General features: G+C 45.7%; 1 protein-coding gene across 1 annotated transcript in view; it reads left to right on the plus strand.

The window, feature by feature from the left end:
* RGS12 (regulator of G protein signaling 12) overlaps window positions 1–17332 on the plus strand; it is a 60682-nt gene that overhangs the window by 29034 nt on the left and 14316 nt on the right. The window contains exons 5-15 of the mRNA XM_026699772.2: window positions 604–773; window positions 2904–2996; window positions 4460–4603; window positions 6359–6538; window positions 8217–8370; window positions 9372–9448; window positions 10784–10984; window positions 12016–12089; window positions 13434–13560; window positions 14935–15031; window positions 15946–16016. Coding sequence (XP_026555557.2) covers window positions 604–773; window positions 2904–2996; window positions 4460–4603; window positions 6359–6538; window positions 8217–8370; window positions 9372–9448; window positions 10784–10984; window positions 12016–12089; window positions 13434–13560; window positions 14935–15031; window positions 15946–16016 — 1388 coding nt within the window. The remainder of the gene's footprint in view (window positions 1–603; window positions 774–2903; window positions 2997–4459; window positions 4604–6358; window positions 6539–8216; window positions 8371–9371; window positions 9449–10783; window positions 10985–12015; window positions 12090–13433; window positions 13561–14934; window positions 15032–15945; window positions 16017–17332) is intronic.

The following is a 17332-nucleotide window of genomic DNA, read 5'->3' on the forward strand; positions in this document are numbered from 1 at the left end:
ATACGGTCGCATGGGGGTCAAGTGTGGCCCTCCCATGCCCCATTTTGGCTGTCTTCTCCCCCGCCCCCTGGGCAGCTGGCCTGCGGAGGAAACCTACAATGCTGATCCGGCCAATGAGTTGGCCGTGGTGACTTGTCGTAAACCCACCTGCAAAGCCTTGTCCTTTGCTGTGCTACTCACCAGTGGTGGGTTTTTCCTACTGTTTCAGAGCGCTTGCTTCGCTTATGCATGCGCAGGGCTCAGACACCGCCCTTTGTATCAACACTGGTGAGCTGTGCTGTTTTTTAGCTCAGCTGAGACGTGGCAATCTGCTCCGCTGCGTGAATCAGCTGAGCTAATAAAAAAACAGAATATAGAGGATTAAGAGCGGGGGCGGGAAGGTGGGGCCACCTAGAGGTAGTATTTGCCGGTTCTCCGAACCAGTCAAAATTTTTCCTACTGTTATGCCAGGACCGGTCCGAACCAGCTGAACACCAGAACTGGCTGAACGATCCTCACCTTTCCCCTGTAGCAAATGAGAAATTTCAGAGTTTTCTGTTCTGGAGAGGTTGACACAGCCACCAGTTTATTGCCGGATTAACTTCTCCTTTGACATTACTGCAGAGCTGAATCACAGTGACTTGAAAGATGGCACCAGTGACACCAGCCTCAGCAGCAATGCCAGTCTGCCCAGTGTCCAGAGCTGCCAACGACAACGCGACAGAAGAGTTGCCAGTTGGGCTGTTTCCTTTGAGCGCCTCCTTCAAGATCCCCTTGGTATTCGATATTTCTCTGTAAGCAATGGAGAATGATTAAGCCACGGTTTTGGTTTGGCGTTATCCCAAAACAGAGGGCCCTGAGCAAGCGTCTAGCTGCAGCTAGCAACCAGATCCTGGTGGCATCTAAGAGAGCCTGAAATCTCCTGGACTAGGCAAGCCCCCTAGGCTAGTCTTCCCTGACCTTGGCAAACATGGCAAGGCTGGAGGTGGAATAGCAGGCCTTAGGGAAGGCCTAAGGCTTCCTTTGGAGGAAGGAGAGAAGAGGCGGTGTGCCCAGGTGCTTAGGGCCTTGGTTGGAAGAAACACAGCTGTAGATGTCTGTGGAGTTTTTTAGTCCTTTAGGTCACGGTTGTCCCAAAGGTGCTTTTTCAAGAGGCAACTGGATTTTCTTGGTTTTCCTTTGAAGATGTTTCACCCTCATCCAAGAAACAACAACTACTACTAGTACTACTACCGGTGGTACTACTACTGGTGGTGGTACACTACTACTACTACTACTACTACTACTACTTTTTTTCCTCCTCCTCCCCCTCTTCTTCCTCCTCCCCCTCTTCCCCCTCATCTTCTTCTTCCCCTCCCCCTCCCCTTCCTGTTCTCCTCTTCTTCTCCTCCTCCCCTTTCCTCCTCCTCCTTGTCTTCTTTACCTCCTCCTCCCCCTTCCTTTCCTGTTCTCCTCTTCTCGTCCCCCCCTTCCTCCTTCCCCTCTTCCTCCTCCTCCTCCTCATCTTCTTCACCTCCTCCTCCTCCTCCCCTCCTTGTCTTCTCCCTTCCTCCTCCCCTTCCTGTTCTTCTTCTTCTTCGTCTCCGCCTCCTCCCCCTTCCTTTCCTGTTCTTCTCCTCCTTTTCTTCTTCTGCTCCTCCTCCGCCTTCCTCGTCCTCCTCCTCCTCCTCCTCTTCCTCCTTCTTTTTCTTCAAAGAAAAAACACAAAGTCTCAGTTTGCCTCTTGAAATTAAAAAAAAGCAGCTTTGGGATACCACCTGTAGGTTTGGGGGTGTTACATTCTTTTTGGCCCCAAATGCGTGTAATAATTTTGAGTCACACTTTTTCTGGGCCATGTAATGTGGACACGTGGGGCATCATAGCTTCTGGAATTTCTGGATGTGTCTGTCTGTCTGGATTTGTTCGGGGCAGGGGTCTCGTTTGAAGAGAGAAACACATTTTGTGCGCGCGTGTGTGTGTGTCCCCCATCCCTCCAGCTTAATCCCTTGAGCCAGGAGGATGTCACCTCAAAATGTTCTTCCATTTTATGCCAGTACATGGGCCAGTAACATCGTTATCTCCTTCGGGGCCATCACAAGTAATGGTGGCCCCCATCATCCTTCTCCACAGCTGGGCTTACTTCGGTTGCTGTTGCAGCTCAATTCGCTTTCAAGACCCACCAGCCGTGTCTCCCCCAATCCAAGACAGACTTTGAAAGAGACACAAACATGTCCCTTCTGTCAACGATGTTTCAGGGTTTGAGATCTGGTGGGTGTTCTGGCCTAAGCTTCCCAAAAGCACGAAGCCGACTCCTCATCCTGATAAAACCCCTTTTATTTAGGTCAAAGGGAATTCCCCTCCAACAAAGTCCCGGCCAACAGTCTTTCATGAGATTTCACAACTACAGGCCTTTATCAGGCTTGGAGAGCTGCCAGGCCGATATCTTCCAAATGCCACTCTGTAGCAGCAATTACTTAGCAAGAAGTCAGGCACAGATCTTCACTCTCATGAATTGAACTAATTGTCTCCTGCAAACCCCACTCCCCTTTCAGTCCTCTTTATTCCCTATGGGAGGGGCCAGTCCCCATTCACATGTGCCTTTACTCCTGAGTTGACCGTTATTCCTTAACTATTCCCTTCTTCTGGCAGCTCTGTGCGTGAGCACATCAGGAACAGGCTCCAGCTGTTCTTCTTCCCCACTGATCTCCCACTGCAAAAGCAGCTGATAACTGTCAGATGGCCCCGGCCCCGTCTCTGCCTCTGATGCAGAGCTGTCCCCCGAACCTTCCCCAGACTCCAGGACTGGCCCATGTTCCTCCCCAACCTCCTCATTGTCCGAGTCTGCTGCCAGCTCCTCTGGCCACTGGTGGGCCACAACAGTGGGCTTCGGAGGGTTCTTGGACACTTCCCCTCAGTGTGGTTTTTAATTCTTCTTTCCCAACTAGGATTTTTTACGGAAGGAGTTTAGTGAAGAAAACATTCTGTTTTGGCAAGCCTGCGACTATTTCAATCACATACCTGCTCACGACAAAAAGGAGGTAAGGATGTTGAACACCTGTCCTCCCCTCCCCCTGCTGCCCTTAATTTCTATTTATTTTGAAACAATAAATTCAGGCTGTTCAAACTCTTTGGAGAAGGTCTGAAGTGGAGTGGAGGAGAAGCAGGGAGAAGAAAGGAGTCATTGCCCTGGGAAGGAGAAGATAGGTAGTCCTTGACTTACAACATGTGATGACTCTGGGTGTGACACAAAAATAGCAAAGTCACAAAAGTAGAATAAATTCCCTTTAATGCCTCCAAGTTGGCCCCAGTGTCTAATTATCCTCAGCTGGGTATCAAACTCTTAAAGAAAACAGTTTGTGGAGGGAGTAAATGCAGTCTGCACCCAAAGTAAAGTTAATTTGAAATAAAAACCCCAACACAAACCACACTGAAATAATTAACATGGCAGGCCAGGATAACACAGCAACCACAGTTGGGAGAACACCAAAGCCTTGACAAAGATAATGTACGCTTTGCTTCCAGCAAGGAGCTGTGTGCAAACGCCCCACTTATATCCTATTCTCCCAGCTGCAACTAATGAAAGGGATCAGGGCTTTTTTCTCTCCCGTAACCTACGTTGCTCCCTTCTCCGTTCCTCCGTGCGTGCCCTAGGATGAAGAGGGGGTGGCCCTGGGTTTTCCTCTGAATGCCTAGCCGGACTGTGCCTTTCCCCCATTTTTTCCACAGCCACCGGAGCCACACTCCCACTCCTTGTCAGATGCTCAATCTCCCCCTCAGAATCAGACTCCAACAAGTGCATGACACAACAGTTCATTTAGTGGCCATTGAACGTTAACACCGCAGTTGACAAAAAAAGGGACTTGTGACCATTTTTCAGACTTACGACCTTTGTAGCATCCCCGTGACCATAGTTCAGGTGCTTAACTGAGTCGCTGCAGTTGTTAAGTTAGTAACCCAGTTGTTCAACAAATCAGGGCTTTCCCCACTAGCTTTGATTGTCAGAAGGTCGCAAAAGGGGATCCCATATCCCCAAGACCACCATAAATGCAGGTAGTCCTCAACTTACAACCGCATTTGAGCCCAACATTTCTGCGGTTAAGTGAGACATTCATTCAGTGAGTTTCCCCTCCCCATTTTATGACCTTTCTTGCCACAGTCGCTATGTGAATCACTGCAGTTGTTCAGTTAGTAACATGGTTGTTAAGCAAATCGGGGTTTCCCCATTGATTTTACTAGTCTGAAGGCTACAGAAGGGGATGACGTGACCCTGGGAACACTGAGACCATCATAAATATGAACCTCTTGACAAGCATCTACCAGCCACAGAAATGCTACGGAGGTCGTAAGCGTGAAGAATGGTCCTTCGTCTATTTTTTAGTGCCGTCGTAACATTGAACAGTCATTAAGCGAATTGTTGTAAGTCAAGGACTGCCTGTATCTCATGGCCGCTGTAAGTCCTGCATACTTTTCTTTCTAATGTCATTTTTTTCTTGCTTCGCAGCTTTCCTTCAGAGCGCAGGAGATCTTTAATAAATATTTATGCAGCAAAGCTACGACTCCGGTCAATATTGACAGCCAAGTCCAGCTGGCGGACGACGTCCTGACTGCACCGCATCCGAACATGTTCAAAGATCAGCAGCTTCAGGTACCGTCGGAAATCTGAAAGTTTTCCTTCCGCTGGTTATGGAAAAACACCCTTTGCGGAGAACTGCCAGAACTACTGTTTTCCTGAAAAGATGAAACTGATGCATTATAGTAACTTATTTCCCCAAAAATAAGACCTAACCAGAAAAGAACTGCCAGAACTACCGTTTCCCCCCAAAGAAGAGCCAACTGGAAAATAAGCCCTAGCATGAATTTCCAGAATACTCATAATATAAACCCTACCTCCAAAATAAGCCCCCATTAAGAACGTCATGTGGACTGATGCATTTTAGTAGCGTATTTCCCCAAAAATAAGACCTAACCAGAAAAGAACTGCCAGAACTACCGTTTCCCCCCAAAGAAGAGCCAATTGGAAATAAGCCCTAGCATGTATTTCCAGGATGCTCGTAATATAAACCCTACCCCCAAAATAAGCCCCAGTTAAGAACATCAGCCAGACTGATGCATTTTAGTAATGTATTTCCCCCAAAATAAGACCTTATGGGAAAATAAGCTCTAATCCATATTTTGGAGCAAAAATTAATATAAGACCTGGTCTTATTTTCAGGGAAGCATGGGTTCAGCTAGTCCTCGGATTACGACTCCAATTGAGATGGATATTTCGGTCGTTCAGCAAAACCTTTGTCAAATGGTTCGCCCCATTGTATGAACCTTCCTTGCCACAGTGGTTAAGGGAATCGTTGCCTTTGTTAAGTTAGGAACACGGTTGTTAAAGTGAATTTGGATTCCCCATTATCGGTAAAAGTTGCCAAAGGGGATCAGGAGACCCCCTGGGGACAGCCCAACCATCATAAATATGAGACAGTCTCCAAGCGTCCGAATTCAGATCATGTGACCACAGGGATGCTGCAATGATCATACATTTGAAAAACGGTCATAAGTTGTTTCGGGGCCGTTGTAACTTTGAGTGGTGACTAAATGAACAGATGGAAGTAGAAGTTCCCTTAAATTTCTCTTAAATTCTCTTACCTGTAGCGTCTCTTTCAAACATTTCAAAAGGCCAAGTCATATTAGAAGAGGCAATTTAGTTAGAATTCTCTTCAACTTCCCCTTTAGCTACTCCAATTATTCCCCAAAGATACAAATAATAATAAATCTATATAAAAGCGAAATGCCACTCACACATCATTGCAAAATCTCCAGAATCATAAAGCCTACAAACTTGAAATTTGGCACGTATGATGTTCCTCTTGGCTTCTAGGTGCTCGCTAAGAAAGGATTTTTTGAAATGACCACCAGAGCATTCGTATTTCATATATTATTATTATTAACGCGCTCTGAGGCTAAAGAGTTCTACTCCCACTCCCCACCTGAAAAAAAAAGAAATCTCTTCCAAATGCAGAACACGAGCGGAGGAGATGAGTTTCAGTTTCAATTTCACAGCAGCACCAACAGCCTTAGGACAGAACAGTTGAGCTAAGCCATGCTCAGGCTCCTTGCTGTCTCCTTCTTGTTCACACAGCAAATACGGTTTCAGTTTCCAAACAGCCCTCAACTCTCTCACACACTGACAGGACGCTAGGCAGGTGATGTTGGAAGGCAGAGGCAGAATTCCGCCCCCCTCCCTTATTTTCCTCCCCAAAAACTAAGCCCGACCACATAGTTTCGTAGTGAAGCACGAGTATCCGGCTAGTTGATTTTAAAATGTTTTATTTTTTTCCCCGGGAGACAAACTCTGCCACTTGTGAAACCCGTATTGAATTCTGTCTTAACAGGACTCTGTTTGGTCTTCTAGATTTTCAATTTGATGAAGTTTGACAGCTATGCACGCTTTCTGAAGTCTCCGTTTTACCAACAATGTGTGTTAGCCGAAGTGGAAGGCCGTCCGGTCCCCGATCCACAGTGGGTTCCAAACAGCCCTACTCTGAAGTCCAGTTTCGGTCCTGAAATGTTCAGTGTTTCCACTCCGAGAAAGGTATCTATCTTTTTAGGATGTACAGTTGAAACAAACCCAATTCTTGCTGGTGTAGAATGGAATAAATAACTTTATTGTCACTTTGAATGTATACTAATCGGCATATATTAAAATGAAATTTTGTGGCGTGCAGTCCTCACCACCTCCAATGTATACAACATACACATGACAAAATCTATATATATATATAAAAGTGAAATACCACTATGCATCATCACAAAATCTCCAGAACCGTAAAGCCTACAAACTTGAAATTTGGTACGTAGGTTCCTCTTGGCTTCTAGGGGCTCACTAAGAAAGGATTTTTCCAAATGACCATCAGAGCATTTAGAGTATTTCCTATATTATTATTATTAACACGCTCTGATGCTAAGGAGTTCTACTTCCTCTCCCCACTTGAAAAGAAATCTTTTCCAAATGCAAAACACAAGCAGAGGAGAGGAGTTTCAGTTGTAGTCTCAGAGCACCAAGCAGCTTTAGTACAGAACAGTTGAGCTAAGCCACGCCTAGGCTCCTTGCTGTCTCCTTGCTCACACAGCAAATACTCTTTCAGTTTCCAAACCACCCTCAACTCTCTCACACACTGACAGGAAGCTAGCCAGATGAATACTGATGGATTCTGGTAGGCAGAGGCAGAATTTTTCCCCTTTATTTTCCTCCCCCAAAACTAAGCCCAATCACATAGTTTTGTAGCGAAGCACAGGTATCCAGCTAAACAAGCAGAATAGAGTTGGAAGGGACCTTGGAGGTCTTCTAGTCTAACTCCCTGCTCAGCCAGGAGAACCTATCCAGCTAATAAGTAAATAAATGCAAAACGATGTATGTATCCACCTATGTTATATGACATGGAGAAATAACACACCCTGGTTCAGAAGTATACGAGTGAGTGAATCCCCACAAGAGGCTTGTGAAGGAACTGGACCTGCTTTTGAGCCAAAATTGGGAAGGTGGTTCAAATTTTAAAAAAAAAACAAGTAAAAATGCATTAGCTAAAATATTGGTACATACTAGTGTGGATGAAAAAAAAAGATGTTGACATTCTAGAAAGAGTGCAGAGAAGAGCAACCAGGAGGATGAGGGGAGTGGGGACTAAAACATGCAATGAATGGTTGCAGGAACTGGGCCTGGCCAGTCTAGGGAAGAGAAGGACCAGGGGAGACAGGAGAACAGTGTTCCCAATATTTGAGGGGCTGCCCCAGAGAGGAGGAAGGGGATCAAGCTATTTTCCAAGGCACCTGAAGGCAGGACAGGAAACAATGGATGGAAACTAACCAAGGAGAGATTCAACCTGGAAATCAGGAGAAACTTTCTAACAGTGAGAACAATCCACCAGTGTAACTGCTTGTCTCCAGAAGTTGTGAGTGCACTATCACTGGAGGTTTTCAAAGAGAGGTTAGACAGCCATTTGTCTGAAGTAGTACGGGGTTTCCTGCTTGAGCGGAGGGTTGACTAGAAGACCTCTAAGATCCCTTCCAACTCTTGTTATTCTGACAGCTACTTGTTTATCAAGAAGGCAGTCAAGACGTGCCTTGTTAGTTTGTCTCGGCTGCAAGGGTGTAACGGTGGGGCCTGTGCGTAGGACAGGCAGCAGAACCAGCCAATACGAGCACTAATTCTGATGAAAGAAACCATCCTCGCGGAAGGGATTTTTTTTAAAAAAAATTGCACTTGTTGATAGTTAGGTGGAAAAGCCAAGTCTGGGCGCTCCTTAAATGAAGAATCTGGAGAAGAAGATGGCGAGAAAAAGAAAAAAGGGACTTTCTTTTCCTGGTCGAGAAGCAAGAGTTTGGGGAGGTCACAGAAGAAGAAGGAGAATGGCAGTTGCCTCAAAGGTGAGTTTTAAAATCCAAAAATGAGGCCACGGGGGAGAGAGAGAGAGAGATGGATGGATAGATGGATGGATTCGGAAGGAGGGAGGAAGGAAGGAAGGAAAGAAGGAAGGAAGGAAGGGGAGGGACAGGGAGGAAGGAAGAAAAGAGGAAGGGAGGGAGGGAGAAGAAAGGAAAAGAAAAGGGAGAGAAAGGGAGGGGAAGAAGGAAGGAAGGAAAGGGAGGGAGGGAGGGAGAAGGAAGGAAAGAAGAAAAGGGAGAGGGAGGGAGAGAGGGACAGGGAGGAAGGAAGAAGAGGGAGGGAGGGAATGGAAAGGAAGGAAGGAAAGAAGAAAAGGGAGGAGAAGGAAGGTAGGAAGTAAAGGGAGGGAGAGAGAAGGAAGGAAGAAGGGAAGAAAGGAAAAGGATGGATGGAATGATGAAAGGATTCTGAGCAAAGAAGGCTTCTGAGAGGAAGGAAGGAAGGAAGGAAGGAAGGAAGGAAGGAAGGCGAAGAAAAGAGAAAGAAGGAGAGAGGAAGAAATGGATGGATGAAAGGAAGGAAGGAAGGAACCAGACCCACTTTTGAGCCAACATTGGGAAGGTAGTTCAAACTTTAAAAAAAAACCCACTCGCCAAACATCCGAATATAAATCACACAACCGTAAAGATGCTGCGATGGTCATTAAGTGTGACAAATGGTCATAAGTCCCTTTTTTCAAGGCAGTTGTCCCTTCGAGCGACCACTAAGCAAACCATTGTAAGTCGAGGACCACCTGTATACGGAGACAGAAGGGAGAGTTAGAAAGCATCCAGAATGTCAGTCGCAGCCACATTGGTTCATTTTTTTAGGGAACAGACTTCTGATACTTTTGTACAATTAGTGAATTAAAACCGGTAGAGACTAGATTTCATTCAGAGATTTAAGCAGAGAAATCTCGAAAGCTGATTCTCGACTGCTGAGGAAGATTGTGAGGTTTCAACCTCAGCTAATTGAGACTTTCTGACGGAATATTTCTCCCCAGAGTCTTCTCAGCCTGGTGAGCTCTCCTATCGACATCAATCACAAGATTCCTTGTCTTCAGCTGCGAGTCTGGAGATGGTAAGACTTGCCCTTTTTGGACTGAAAATGTGCATGAGGATGAACTATGATGATAACTATTGTCTAGTTCTGTCATGGCGAACCTATGGTACGCATGCCACAGGTGGCACACAGAGCCATTTGTACCAGCACGCAAGCCGTGGGCAAACTTACTGTGCATGCACGCGCCTCACAGCTGGTTTGAGGCCTTTTTCGGCCTCCCAGAGGCTTCAAAAAAAGCCTCTGCAGGCTTTGCAGGACGAATAATAGGCCCGCTTTGTCCGGAAGTGACAAAACGGGCCTATTATTCGTCCTGCAAAGCCTGCAGAGGCTTTTTTCAAGCCTCCGGGGCCAAAAAGGCCTCAAACCGGCTGAAAATCAGCTGTGAGGTGCAGTACAGGTAAGGGGGTGGAGGCAGGGGCAGCGGGGGGATTGTGCACTTATGCGCAGGGGTTGTGGGGGGTGCACATTGCCTTCTAGGTGCTGGCATGCAAGCATGCGCGTACCAGCGCACGCACAATTTTTGGCACAGGAACCCAAAAAGGTTAGCCACCACTGGTCTAGCTTAAATAAAAGAAGGTCTAGGGGGGACATCATAGCGGTCTTCCAGCATTTGAGGCGCTGCCACAAAGAGTCAAACTACCCTGTTTCCCCAAAAATACAACCTAGCCCAAAAGTAAGCCCTAGCTTGATTTTTTTACACGTGCGCCCAATATAAGCCCTACCCTCAAAATAAGCCCTGATGAAGATTCCACCCATCCCAGAGTAGACGGGTAAAAATTAAGCTATGGGGGGGTGGGGTGGAGCTGCTCTACTATTTACCTTTGGACAGTTGTAGCCAGGCATCACACATCCCGACACCTGCCTGGCCGGCCCATTTCTTCTGCAGCCGGCCAAGGTTTCCTGAAGGCCTCTGTAGCAGATAACAAAGCTCTGGATCTGTAGCAGATAACAAAGCTCTGGATAACAAAGCTCTGTTATCAGCTGCAGAGGCCTTCAGGAAAGCCTTGCCGGCCGCAGAAGAAGAAGTTCCTGAAGGCCTCTGACAGCGAAAAGGAGGTTGGGGGTGATGCGCCCAAGTGAGGTTAGTCAGTAGATGACATCCTCCCCCCAAAATAAGACCTGGTGCCTTTTTTGGTGGACGTTTATAAGTAGGGATAGGACAACCGTTGTCTGAAATGGTATGGGATCTCCTGCTCATGCAAGGGGGCTGGACTAGAAGACCTCCGAGGTCCCTTCCAACTCTTGTTATTCCGTGTTCCGTGTTCTAAATGTGTTGCTGTTCGCTTTAAAAAAAAACACCCCACTTTGTTTAAATTCCCCGCTCAATTTACCAGTAACCCTTTCTCTCCGAAGGGTGAGCCCTGCCGAGCCTCGGGACCCCCCACCACAAAAGAGAAGCCCCCTCAGAGTTGCCACGTCCACCTCCCAGATGGCTCCACTTCGGTCATGCCCGTCCGAGGTGGGGCCTCCATCAAAGAGGTGCTCTCCGGCTTCTGCGAAAAGCAGCGGATCAGCATGGCTGCCGTCGACCTCTTTTTAATCGGCGGGGACAAGGTACTGAATTATTATTTGTTTTAATAATAATAATAATAATAATAATTCATTTTTAGGCTACTTTTTTTCCAAGAGTAATGCAGAGATTAGAGAAAGGAATAGCATTTGGGCTTATATACCACCCCAAGAGCACTTTAGAGCAGGGGTCTCCAACCTGGGCAACTTGATTGATTGATTGATTGATTGATTGATTGATTGATTGATTGAAATTGTTTAGAGTCTCTTCCTTGAGCAACGGTTGGACTAGAAGACCTCCAAAGTCCCTTCCAGCTCTATTCTAATTGGTTGATTGATTGATTGATTGACTGACTGACTGACTGACTGACTGACTGACTGATTCCTTGATTGTGTGATTGATTGATTGACTGACTGACTGCCTGATTCATTGATTGTTTGATTGATTTATTGACTGACTGACTGATTGATTGATAGAAATTGTTTAGAGTCTCTTCCTTGAGCAGGGGGTTGGGCTAGAAGACCTCCAAAGTCCCTTCCAGCTCTATTCCAATTGGTTGATTGATTGATTGATTGATTGATTGACTGACTGACTGCCTGATTCATTGATTGTGTGATTGATTGACTGATTGACTACCTGATTCATTTATTGTTTGTTTGATTGATTGATTGACTGACTGCCTGATTCATTGATTGTTTGTTTGTTTGATTGATTAACTGTCTGCCTGATTCATTGTTTGTTTGTTTGATTGATTGATTGATTGATTGATTGATTGACTGACTGATTGATTGAAATTGTTTAGGGTTTCTTGCTTGAGCAGGGGATTGGACTAGTCCCTTCCAGCTCTGTTCTGATTGATCGAAACTACAACCAAAATGCACTGTTTATTTTTGCAATAGTTTAATGGGCTTTAAATTCAATTGACAGAAGGCAAACACTGGTCAGGAATCTCTGCTTTAGGCCTCTCCAGATGCCTTCAGTGGAGTAAAAGTCTCACCTCTTCAGCAGCGACCTTGGAAGTTCTCAACTCCTTCAGCCTTTAAATGTGACGGCTTCTCTCCTTTTATGCCTGCAGCCACTCGTACTACACCAGGACAGCAGCATTTTGGATTCTCAAACTCTCCGCTTAGAAAAAAGGACACTATTTCGGTAAGATTGGAAACCTGCTCTGATGCCCTTCTCTTATGTCCTCCTTTCACACTTACAACTGTTGCCGCATCCCCTTGGTCACGCGAAGAAAAGGACCAGGCGAGACAGGAGAGCAGTGCTCCCAAGATTTGAGGGGCTGCCACAGAGAGGAGGAGGGGGGGTTCAAGCTATTTTCCAAGGCATCCAAAGGCCAGAAAAGGAACAATGGATGGAAACTGATCAAGGAGAGATTCAACCTGGAAATAAGGAGAAACTTTCTGACAGCAAGAGCAATCAACCAATGGAACAGTTTGCCCTTGGAAGCTGTGGGAGCTTCATCATTGGAGGCTTTCAAGAAGACACTGGACTGCCCTCTGTCAGAAATGGTGCAGGGTCTCCTGCTTGAGTGGGGGTTGATTTTAGATGACCTACAAGGTCACTTCCAACTCTTATTCTGCTATCCATCCTTCCTTCCTTCCTTCCTTCCTTCCTTCCTTCCTTCCTTCCTTCCTTCCTTCCTTCCTTCCTTCCTTCCTTCCTTCCTTCCTTCCTTCCTTCCTTCCTTCTCCATCACTTGAGGTTTTCAAAGAGACTGGACAGTCACTTGTCAGAAATGACATAGGGTCTCCTGCTTGGGCGGGGATGGGGTTGGACTAGATGACCTCAAGCTCCCTTCCAACTGTTATCGTATATTCAATGGAAGAAAAGTTGTCTTCAGAAGTTGTGGGGGCTTCAAGCCTGGAGGCTTTCAAAAAGAGACTGGACTACCCTCTGTCAGAGAGGCTGTAGGATCTCTGTTAGGGCGGGGGTGATAGTGGTTTGGACTAGATGACCTCCAAGGTCCCTTCCAACTCTGTTAATCTGTAAGCAGATGCTTGGCAACTGGTTCACATTTATGACGGTTGCAGTATCCCTGGTGGTGGTGGTGGGCAGTTGCTAAGCGAGATTATCAGGATTCCAGCAGTCACCCCCATTCAAATCACAAGTCTCGAGCCAAACTTCCCAAACTTCATAAGGATTTATTGGGAGTTAACATGTCTGCCACTGCCTGGGTCTAGCTGGCTCTGAGATGCATCATTCATTGTCATCTTTGACCTGGTTTTCCCCCAGCCCCTGGGTGCATCGTAATTCATATTCTCCAATGGGACACATCCATAGCCCAGAGCCATCAATCAGGCTCTCCAGTTAGAATTTTGCGCGGCAGAAACTTTGGTCATCTAGTTACTATCTTTGAAAACATTTATGGAATGCAGTTTCGACTTCCAAGCTGCTGTACTGCTCCCCCCTCCCTTTCTGTTGGGAACTCTAAAAAGACCATAGAAATATTTTATGAGTTGACACACTCAGTCTATCTATCCATTGTAGGCTTGACCTGGTCCCTATAAACAGATCGGTCGGTTTAAAGGCTAAACCCACCAAGCCGGTCACGGAAGTCCTTCGTCCAGTCGTTGCAAAATATGGACTGAATCTTAATAACCTCGTGGCCAGACTAGTAAGTAATTTGTTAAACTAAAATAATGGGTTTTTTTTAAAGTTTTCAACGCGTGGCATTTTTTCTGTACAGTAAATAAAACAATCTTAACCTCATTTGTTTTTTTAAAAGACAACACTAATCTCACCGATAGGATTTTTAAGCTGTTTTATTCTGAGTGCTTTCCTCTCTACATGTTCTATTTTATAGAGTTCCAGGCTCTACAGGTAAGTTTTATTTCTTTGTGTATATATATATATATATATATTTAAATTTGCATTGGTGCCTCCTGGATTTGGCAGCTCGCAATACATCGGGCAGTATAGAAACAATAGACTGAGAAGTAAAACCAAAACAAAATTGATATTCCTTTGTGTCCACTTGACTTGATTTCCCGTGAATTAAACACGGGTATCTAGCAGGACTTCCAGATTCTGTACAGCTTTGTTCCCTAGGCCATCTGCCCGGGAAACTCGCAGGATTTGTTTTTCTCTCCGTGTACAGATATACGTCTGAGCTAGGCTGTGTTGTTTCTCTGGGTCATATCGGATATGTGGGGATATGCATACATTCTTATTATTTATTCTGTCATGGTTATGTAGTGTATATTGGAGCTGGTGACCTTTTGGGAGCTGTATGCAACAAAATTGCATTTTAATTTATGCCAATTAGTGTACATTCAAAGTCATAATAGAGTTAATTCTATTCTATATTCCATTCTATTCTATATTCTATTTTATATTCTATTCTATATCCTATTCCATTCCATATTTTGTTCTATTCTAATCCATTCCATTCTCCAAATTCTACATTCCATTCCATTCTATTCTTCATTATTCTATTCTGTTCTGTTCTATTCTATTCTATTTTCTATTCTATTCTACATTCTATTCTATATTCTGTTTTATTTTACTCTATTTTACTTTATTCTACTCTATTCTATATTCTAGTCTATATTCTATTCTATATTCTATTCTATTTCATATTCTATTCTATTCCATTCTCCAAATTCTACATTCCATTCCATTCTATTTTATTTTATCCCACTCTATATCCTATCCTATTCTATTCTATTCTATTCTATTCTATTCTATTCTATTCTATTCTATATACTATTCTATTCTATATTCTATACTGTTCTATATTCTATACTATTCTATATTCTATTACTATTCTATATTCTATTCTATATTCTATTCTATATTTTATTCTATTCCATTCCATCCCATTCTATTATCACTTACTACACCCATCTCATTATCAAGAAACGAAGTTCTCACAGATCATATGTTCAATCTAAATTGCTTCATTTGTCCTGTTAAGGTGCTGACCACGAATTTAGTTCCTCTAAATAAATGCCATTTTTTTCTCCCACGGCACTGAATTTGATGACAGAACGGCGAGCAAGATCCCTTAGACCTCGGGGCACCCATCTCCAGCCTTGATGGGCAGAGGGTGATTCTGGAAGACAAGATTTCGAAAAAGGGGAAAGGTAAGCGGTGCTGAAAAGCATCTTGCTAAACCAGGATCCCGCCTGCCGGATCCAGCCGAATAACTGGCCACTGTTCGGGACTATCAAGTAAAGCTGCCAAATACAGGCATCCCTCGACTTATACCACTACAATTCAGCTCATCGTTCCTTGTTGTTAAATGAGACGTGTGTTAAGTGAGTTTTAACACACATTACGGCCTTTCTTGCCTCCATTGTTAAGTGAGTCACTGCAGTCGCTAATTAGGAACATGCATGTTACGTGAATCACTGCAGTTGATAAGCTCGTACCACAGTTTTAAGTGAATCTGGCTTCCCCATTGACTTTTGCTCGTCAGAAGGTCACAAAAGGGGGTGGAGTCTGGGCAACTGAATGGAGCTGAGTGTTTCCTGGCTGGATGCCCTTCTTGTTGCCAGAGGGGAGTTTTGTTCGGCAGATATATCCTCATTGTGCCCAGAGAGAGAGATTTCTGCTTCTACCTAGGATCGAACTCACAGCCTCCTGATTGTGGGGCCAGAGCTCCGCCTCTAGGCCACCCCACCTCTTACCCTGGGACACAGCAATGGTCCTAACTATGAACCAGTTGCCCAGGGTCTGAATTTGGATCACGTGAAACGCGGGGAGGCTGCAAAGGCCGTAACTGTGAAAAACGGCCCTCCGTCACATTTCTCTGGGCCGCCGTGACTTTGAATGGTCACCAAATGAACTGTTGTAAGTCGAGGACTATCTGTGATCTTCCAGAGGCCGTTCCAGGGAGGTGACCGCCAAGGGCATCAAAATGACTCTCAGTCGGCCATGTGCCCGTCGTGCAGTAGCCGTGATCGTTCTCGATCGTTCCCTCTTAAGAGTAAGCGTGTAAGTGGGAAACATGGGGTTGTTTTTTTTAAAAAAAGAATTAAATTTCTATTGTTCACAGACAAGGGAAAAGGAGCATCCTTCAAACACAGTGCGACTGTAGCCACTAATGCAGGAAGCCAAGCACTCACAGTAAGTTCTCTTCGATTATTTGAAACTCCTGTGATTTCCCCCCCGCCCTCCCTTTTCAACATTTTCTTCCCAAGAATTAAGAGCGTTGGATGAGTAGAGCCCCGTATTTGCTTTGTGCTGGTCCTTTATTATTATGTTTGCATTTCCCTGGCTCACCAATTCACCCTTCGGTGTGTGACCTGATGGGTGCGTCAGGAGAGAGTTGCACAAAATCTGTCTTGCAGAATCCAGAAGAACAGAGTTGGAAGGGACCTCGGAGGTCTTCTAGTCCAACCCTCTGCTCGGGCAGGAAACCCTATGCCCGTCGTGATGGCGAACCTATGGCACGCGTGCCACAGGTAGCACGCAGAGCCACTTGTGCCGGCACGCGAGCTGCAGGCAAACTTACCTCACTGTGCATGCGTGCACCTCACAGCTGATTTTCAGCCGGTTTGAGGCCTTTTTCGGCCTCCCAAAGGCTTGAGAAAGGCTTCTGCAGGCTTTGCAGGCCGAAAACTAGCCCCGTTTTGTCACTTCCTGTTTTTCCAAAAATACCAGAAGTGACAAAACGGAGCTAGTTTTAAGCCTGCAGAAGCCTTCCTCAAGCCTCTGGGAGGCCGAGAAAGGCCTCAAACCAGCAGAAAATCAGCTGTGAGGCGTAGTGCAGGTAAGACGGCGGCCAGGGTGGGTGAGTGGGGATTGCAGGTACATGCATAGGGGGCATGGGATGGGATGCACATTGCCTACCGGGTACTGGCGTGCGAGCATACAAACGCACGCACAATTTTTGGCCCAACAGAAGCCCAAAATGGTTAGCCACCACTGCCCTATACCATTTCAGTCAAGGTGGTTATCCAATCTCTTCTTAAAAATCTCCAGTGTTGCCGCATTTACAACTTCTGGTGGCACAGGTTAATCGTTCTCACTGTCAGGAAATTCCTCCTTAGTTCTACGTTGCTTCTCTCCTTGATGAGTTTCTATCTTGTTGCTTCTTGTCCTGCCTTCAGGGGCTTTGGAGAATAGCTCGACTCCCTCTTCTTTGGGGCAGACTCCCCTGAGATATTGGAAGACTCTGCTATCATGTCTCCCCTAGTCCTCCTCTTTCATTAAACTAGACCCGTAATGGTGAACCTATGGCACGCATGCCGGAAGTGGCACGCAGAGCTATCTCTCCGGGAAGCCAGCAAACTTTTGCTGAAATTTTTTAAGCCCACCCCTGGATTCCGACAATTGTGCCCCCCCCCCCGCCCCCCGCTCCGGAGTCCTGCTCTCCGTTTGGGTTCATCAACCAAGGCTTTTCCGCGGTAGGAGGTGTGACTTGACGTCCCTGTTTGACA

This window comes from Pseudonaja textilis, chromosome 6, assembly GCF_049901715.1.
Source record: "Pseudonaja textilis isolate UNSWEBS1 chromosome 6, rPseTex1.2, whole genome shotgun sequence".
In the NCBI taxonomy this organism is placed as follows: Eukaryota; Metazoa; Chordata; class Lepidosauria; order Squamata; family Elapidae; genus Pseudonaja; species Pseudonaja textilis.